Source organism: Centruroides sculpturatus, unplaced genomic scaffold, assembly GCF_000671375.1.
Source record: "Centruroides sculpturatus isolate CEXI.00-Female unplaced genomic scaffold, Cexi_2.0 scaffold280, whole genome shotgun sequence".
In the NCBI taxonomy this organism is placed as follows: Eukaryota; Metazoa; Arthropoda; class Arachnida; order Scorpiones; family Buthidae; genus Centruroides; species Centruroides sculpturatus.
In genome coordinates, this window is record NW_019384675.1 from 564,281 (window position 1) to 572,361 (window position 8,081).

General features: G+C 28.5%; 1 protein-coding gene across 6 annotated transcripts in view; it reads right to left on the minus strand.

Moving 5' to 3' along the window:
- Window positions 1-8,081, minus strand: part of LOC111626819 (nuclear protein MDM1-like) — an 81,741-nt gene that overhangs the window by 15,141 nt on the left and 58,519 nt on the right. For all 6 annotated transcript variants that reach the window (XM_023370331.1, XM_023370332.1, XM_023370333.1 and 3 more), the window contains 2 exons: window positions 876-1,069; window positions 645-721 (listed from right to left, as the gene is read on the minus strand). In XM_023370331.1, coding sequence (XP_023226099.1) covers window positions 645-721; window positions 876-1,069 — 271 coding nt within the window. The remainder of the gene's footprint in view (window positions 1-644; window positions 722-875; window positions 1,070-8,081) is intronic.

Here is an 8,081-nt window from a genome sequence, read left to right on the forward strand (position 1 = left end):
ATTCGGCAACATCAGAAGCAGAAGCATCGAGATCTGGCAACATTGAAACAAGTTTCGAGAAGGACCATGTGTATCAACAGAAGGCGAGAAGAGAAAATTTACATACTTAAGTACTAATAGTTCACGAAAATAATAATTTTCGTGAACTATTATTACTTAAGTATGTAAAAATTTATTACATTTCCTGTTGTACGAGGGTTTTACCCAATTCTCAAACCGTGTCAGAGTGAATCCATGCTATAAAAGTACCATGTTATACGGGGGATGGTACCAATTCTCAAACCGTGTTAGAGTGAATCCGTGCTATAGAAGTGCTGTGTTATATGGGGGTTACCTGTATTTAATGTTGTTATAAATGCCTGCAGAATTGATCCTTGAATTTTAATTATTGCATATTAAATAATAAAAAATGATTAAATAATAAAATTTATAATTAAATTAAAATTAAATTATATATTTTATGAATTTAAAGGCATTCTTTAAACATGATATTTATATTGATTTTCTTCATTAGATATCTTACCCACTACATCTATTATCTATTGATTGATTAGAGTATGAATAGAAATGCAATATTCTTATAAAGTAAAATAAATAATAGTAATAAATGAAAAATGAAAACATTATTATTAAAAATAATTTACCATGTTTTCCTTCTGGAGTCTTTTTTGAACTATCTGACTTTTTTTTCTTTTCTGCACTCTTGGATCTTGTGGGAGACCTAAATATTAACAAAAGGATTTTATAATTGTTTCTCAGATATTTAAATTTTTTTAATATATATAAATAAAGCGATTTCACATTATTGAAAAGTCTTAATTAAGATTAATTTTTTAATCATGAATGAATTATTGTAGATAAAGAAATTTAATTACCTTGAAGCAATTACAGGTGAAATTGAGAAAGTAGAACAGCGATCTTGGTTAGAAAATTCTGGTAAGTAGGGGGATGATTTTTCACCAAGAAGGGGTCCTCCGTGACTGCGCCACCTGTATTCATCTGCTTTCTTCAATCTCTCTGCTACCTCTGAGTACCAAGCATTAGGATCGACTTCGGCTTTTACTTCATCCTGAATTTTTGAAGTCAAAAAGTTAAAAATTCTAAAATACTTAATGTCTAAAATGCAAAATGTATTTCAATAATTGTTAATATATATCTGTAAAATATTTGAAACACTTCATGTTGATCAATATGAAGTGTTCCAAATAAAGCATCACACACCAATTTTTTTCCCTTTAATAATAAAGAAATGCAAAAATTAGAATACAGTAATACCTTGACTTACGCAAACCCAGAGTTACGCGATTTTCAAATCTCGTCGATTCGTCTTTTGTTTGAGCACCATGCAACCCTTGATTACTCACTCCCTCTACACTATTGTTCATCTTACATGTTCGGATGTGTCGCACGGAATCCACACATAGCTACAATTTATTTTGTGTTATTTATATCTACGGAGACTCGAGAGACTCTACTATGTCATCCAAATGAAGTAGAACTAATTCTTCTGTATCAAACAAGAAAAGAAAAACTTTATCTTTGGAATGTAAAGTTAACATTGGGTATGTTCGTAAAGTCTAACAAGTTAAACGAGAATGACGTCATTGTTATTCCTATTTCGTTAGACTTTTCAAACGATTCATTACTAACGCATTTAACTCATTTGACTTGACTTTACGAACATATCCATTATTAAAGACTTTGATACAAAAATGAAAATTTGTGAATTGGCAAAGAAGTTTGATCTACCGGAATTGTCGGTCAGAACAATTATAAAAGGCAAAGAAAAAATTCTCAAAGCTGTGAAAAATGCTCAATCTTTATATTCAAGCATCATTCGTAAACGTCANAACAAAAAATTGTTAATAAATTAATTTTTAATATTTTATATTGTTAAAAAATACAAAATTGAAAAATACCAATCAAAATAAAAGTCATCATATTTGAATAAAAGCCATCATGCTAGAATTAAATTGTAGTATTTCTTTATTTGACCTTTGACTTATTATGTTTATTTGACCTTAATATTACAACCTTTATTTGATAGTAAATGATGATTATTAGAATAATTGATACAATTAATAGGTTTTTATATATAATCAACTAGCCAGTGTACCCTGCAATGCTTGAGTTATCTTAAGATAGTTTTCAAACCCATTTTATATTTTATGTGGTTTTGTTAAACATTGATACATGTGGTAGTTGGAAACTATATACATTGAATAATTGCTTCTCTTCTAGTGTCATGAATTGCATAAGACTTATGCAATTCATGACACTATTCTTTTGATCATTTCTTATGCCATAAGAGATGATCAAAATGGCAAAGAAAAATGATGAACGTAAAACAAAATTTATTTTATCATCTTTGTATAGACTTTTTCCATGGTATTTTATAGAAATATTTTCAGAAGTTAAAAAATTTCTGTCAAATGATGATGAGAGTATTTCTTAACAGAACAATTGGCAACAAAACAGTTTAAAATGATATATCTCCAGAGGTATTAATTATATTTTAAAGAAACTCTGAATATAGATGGGGAACTAATAATAATGAGATTTTTTAAAATAAATACTTACAACATGAATATTTTTTAAGATTCTACATTGGAAGCAATAAACTAAAATATCTTAATTATTTATTGTGACATCATCACAATGCCAGACTGCAGATTTTAATCATATTTTAATTTAAAAATTAATCTGGGCCTCTGGTCTCAATTTTTTTATATCTAATTCCATCTGCAAAGTTAATGAAGGACAATGGAAATTTATGTCTGCAGTTTTCAAATTGCAGCCCAATTATCAGTATTCGAGTGGAGAGAGACTGATTAAATGGTAACATCATCATGACTGATTTTAGCCAGTTGCACATCATTATTTAGGACATGTTTTTAATGGCATTACAGATTTGTTTGCTAAAACAAACTTTTGTTGTCATTTGAAAGAAATTTCTATGTTTTTGTGAATTTTTCTATAAAATGCAAAGAAACACATTTATAGGAAGGCATATAGATAAAAAGAAAGATCAATTTCCTAAAATGCTGAGAGAAAAGAAGACAAAATTTAATGACACCCACAGAGATAGAATGTCATTGCATAAATAGAAAATTTAGTTTGATTTAGATTAGCAACAAATTTTGTTAATGTTACTATTAGATCAAACATTATACAGTTTCAATCATGATTTTAAATGTTAAGTTCATCTAGAAATCCTAAACTCTGATAACTGGTACATAATTTTTAAAAAATTTTAACAGAAATTCTATTGTTATAAATTACAGTATAAAAATCAAAATAATTTAAATTATAATGGTAAAAAAATAATACCAAAAGGAATTGAACATAATATTGACAAAAATTTTCTACGTATTGGTCAATAAAATTTTTCATCTAAATTTGTTGAATATAAAAATAGGTTTGAGGGAAAAAATTATAAGAAATATTCTGATTTGATTAAATTAGCTTTGTTATCAGTGATCTATTTGTTTCTTTGCTAACAAGTAACTTTATTGAATAGTTGATTTCAAAAAGATTACTACTTAAGAATTTTATAATCTAATTTCAATAGATATTCTTTAGAATTATCTAACAAAGCAATATCACTAACTATATATATTGTTATAATGATGAATTGTAAATACAGTCAAACCTTGTATTGACTCCAGTTTGTATTGTTTGAATAAATCCAGTTTGTGAACCAATTTGTTTGAAAAGTAACTTCAAATTCATATTTGCCCTGGTTGCTGAACAGGCTATTTGGCAAGAGCAGACCACTGATTAAAGAGATACAGATAGTCAATTCCTTTACTTCCTATGTTAAAGAAAGTCAATGGCCCAACCAATCAACAATAGGACTACTGATTCAGAAGTTAGTGGTGCTGAGATTACCTTAGCCCAGTTAAATTTAAATAAAATTAATTAATAAAAACCACATTAATTGATATTCATGTAATATAAATGGCATCCAAAAATTTGTGTATAAAGTACTTAGTAAATTTTTGTTATTTAATTTGACTTAATATAATATTACATTGCATTTGTAGGCATTTTTATGCATGAAATACAACTAAAAAGGTAAAAGTTTTTTCTTTTTTTATTTTGGTGGTCAGGAACAGATTAATTCATTTCATATTATTCTTTACTTCACAACTGGATGCATAGGTAGACACTGGGCAACTTTAACATCATTCAGACACTTCAGACAACATCTTACACACTGATATGTGTTTTGGGCATACACCTCTCATACAGTGAACTGTTGTTCAGTACACTGTTGGGAAATTTTAACTGTAAATATATGTATTTTAAAAAAGGATGTGTATTAGTTAGCACCTCTTTACTAAATGTCTTAAAGAAAAATCTAATGGAAGAGGGGTGTATGCCCGAAATGCATATTGATGTGTGAGAGAGCCCATGGATTTTAAAGGGGATTTTCAGATTAATGTTAATCGTTTTTCCAAATAAATATCCCCAATAGAAAAAAATGGAGAATCAGATGGGAGGTCACCAGTTATAAAAACAAGTCAGTGGGAAAGTTGACACATGGCTATCAAAAACGCTTTGTCAGTGTCAACACTTGACGATCACGTGACATCTTTCCCACAACAATAGTATAAAAGTGTGAGCTACCAGAAGCTCGGGGCAAGTGTGAGCTACCAGAAGCTCGGGGCAAGTGTGAGCTACCAGAAGCTTCGGGGGAAGTTATAATTGGTAATAGTGCCACCTCGACTCCTGGACCTCCATATAGTGGACCCGATCCAGCAAAAAAAAAGGGGGGAGGAGATGACACTGGTTGGAAGATACTGAGGACTCCTACCTCTTCCATACAAATGCTGTTCTCCATATCGACTCTCTGTTACACCCGAGAGGTATTTAGGGGCTATTAGAATTTGTAAAAACTCTCTCTCAAACTAGAGATTAGGCCAGCGACATAGTTTAGAGATTAGTCGCCCATTTTGGTGTAAATAGTATAGCTCATAATCGCATTTAACCTTACCACTTATATAGCCTCCTATAATCAGGAGTTAGTTAATCAATAAATGCTTTGTTATTTTGTTAAACCTGTCTCCTGTCTTTGAAAGGATGCCTGCCGACTTGCTCACCCCCTCGCCACTCGATAGAAAGCCATTCAAAGGACAAAGTGGGCAAGTTTTACCAACTTGACATGTAAGAGGCAATTAGGAATTGACCCTGTGCCCTTGCAATCTCACAGTGTGTAAGATATTCTTGAATAAAAAGTGATGTTAAAGATGTCTACTGTCTACCTGTGCACCCAGTTGTGAAGTAAAGAATAATCAAAGGAAGACATGGTTTGGAAAAGTCAATAATAGTCATTTTACATTATTTCTTATGGGGAAATTTGTTTCAGTTTTACAACAAATTGGTTTTTGAACAACTTTAGGAATGAAATTATATAGTCAAACCTCGGTTTTCAAACATATCATTTAATTAGCTATGTAATGAACAAAAAATTTAGGCTAATCAATTTATATTATTACTGACATAACAGGACAGCAATGTTACACTGCAGATTATAATGAAAAATTTACATTAGAATTTTGTTTATTTTACAAAAAGTTATTTATTTTTTCCTCCTTTTATTAATACTACTGAAAAATCAAATGAAATGATGTTATTTGAATGCACAGAAAAAATTTGAAGTAATGTTTTTTAAACCTAAATATTTTTTTCTAAGACATCAGCTCAAAGCTAAAATTGTATGGTACCATCTGTTATAATATTTTATTTAAAAATAATTTTTCTATTATTAATTCTTATAAAAAGGCAAAAGGCATATTTTTGAGGATGGGCAAGTTTTTTAAAAAGTTGTAAATACTAATAACCAATAAAATTTTCATTAAGCTTGACCCCACTTGGAATATGGCACACGACCCTTTTTATCTCTCCATCCCCTGATCTGTACTCACTAAAATTTAATAGCATCAATGCCACATATATAGAAATAACCTTGCAAAGTTTTAGAATTTTAGATTCGTCTAGTCCTGAGATAGAATGCAAAATAGGTGTTGACACACACAAATACAGTTTTGTAACAGTTTTTTTTGTTTTTCCTCATGGATTATCAAAATGTTAAAAAATTTCAAAAAAACTGGAAGGTGTTAATAATAGGAAAAAATAAAATTGTTTTCCTAAAAGATAGCCAAATGTTCTTTACTTTCTGGACGTCCCTTGTCCTTCACTATATTTGAAGAATAATGTTTTGGAATGTCAGATAATCTGTTATCAGAGAATGTAAAAGCAATTCTAAAAACATGATTCTTGCTGATATTTTTGATAACTTGATATCTTATTTAATATTCTAGTAAAATTAGTGAATATAATCAGTTATATATTTAATCTTAATGTTCCAAAATCAAATTATAATCTATTTGTTCTAAATTTAAGACATTCTTATAAAAATCAATAAAAATATTTGCAATCAGAGACAATATTAGATCTTTCTGGCAACTTCCCAGTAACTGCACTTTAGCACTTTTATTTGCCAGACAATTTAAATCATAATGTTGCCAGCTTTATTCCAGAAAAAGTAGTAGTAATCATTTTTTTTTTTTAAATAATGTTCATTATTACAGTTACATTAATTAAACTAAAATCAATAAATTGTTTACTTTTATAGATAAAATTTTTAATGAATATCAGATCATGAAGTGGATTGTTATATGGTGATGATAATTAAATTTTTAAATCTCTGGAGAATTTTATCTTTGTTTGTTACAAACAGATAACCATCTATTTTGTGTTGGTTGTATTGATTATCTGATAATCAATATTCTAGTCAAAGTTAACAGCAAGTTGTTTAAGGATAAATTTAATTCCCTCCAATAATAATGAGTGAATTGCAATTCATTTACATCCATAAAATATTTATAAATACTCAAAAATTATAAACATTTATTTGTATCTTTTATAAATAAATTATAATAGATGGAATAATATTTAGTATATTTTTGGATGAGATTACATTACTGTTGGTTTAATAAATAATAGTTCAGAATTAAAAGCTAACATTTATGAGAAATTAATTTATAAACTTTTAAAAAGTTGGATTTATTTTATTTATTCAGTTGATTTTTAAAATTAGATTAAACAGATGTGATATATCCTGTATATCATACTTGTTAATCCAGTTTTAAAAATTTTTTAACTGAATTAAAAAGTTGGATTTAATTTATTTAAAATCTAATTTAAAGCATAACTAGATTTCTGAAATAGAAATTTTTTTTTGTTATACTAATACAAAAATTAATCAATTAATATTTATTCAATGATATATAATCTCATCAATGTTAAGATACTTGCTAGTTAACTGTTTTGTATAGTAAGATGATTTAAGTTATTAATAGTTGAAAAGATTAAATTATGGAATTTTACAGTCCATGAAATTTTCAAAAGCATGGTTAATACATCAAGGTAAGATTAAAATATTTGTAATGAAAAGTATTACAATTTTGCAAAGATAAGGAAATTGATATGATATCTGAGTTATATTTCTATTATACAAAACATTTCAAAGAATTCTTTAATTGATTAAAAACAATTATCAGCAAATTATTAGATAGATCAAATGCTTGAATTTGTTTCTACATATTTTTATAATTAAACATTAAATATTATCCTATGTTAAAGAAAGTCAATGGCCCAACCAATCAAAGACAGGACTACCAATTCAGTAGTGGTGCCAAGATTCGCCTTGTGTCATTAGACATCACAACAAGAACCATTGATGATGATGATATTCAAATTAGATTTCAATGTGCATGTGGGTAAGTTACTACTACAGTAGAACCTCGAAAACTCGGCTCTCGATAACCCGGCACTCTGGATAACTCGGCCACACCCTGGCAGGGCAAAACAATCCTTAGTTAATTAATTTTCATTATAGACAGCTTTATAAAAGTATAAAAGCTCTCATAAAGTATTTTTCTGAGGTCTGTCTTATCAGGTAAATTACTGTACACAGTGTATTCATTAATTTTCATTTTCATGTAGTAAAGGCTCTATGCCTTCATAAAGGACGTACTTTTCCTTTGTTTAAGGGTATTTGGGCAGTTTATTCT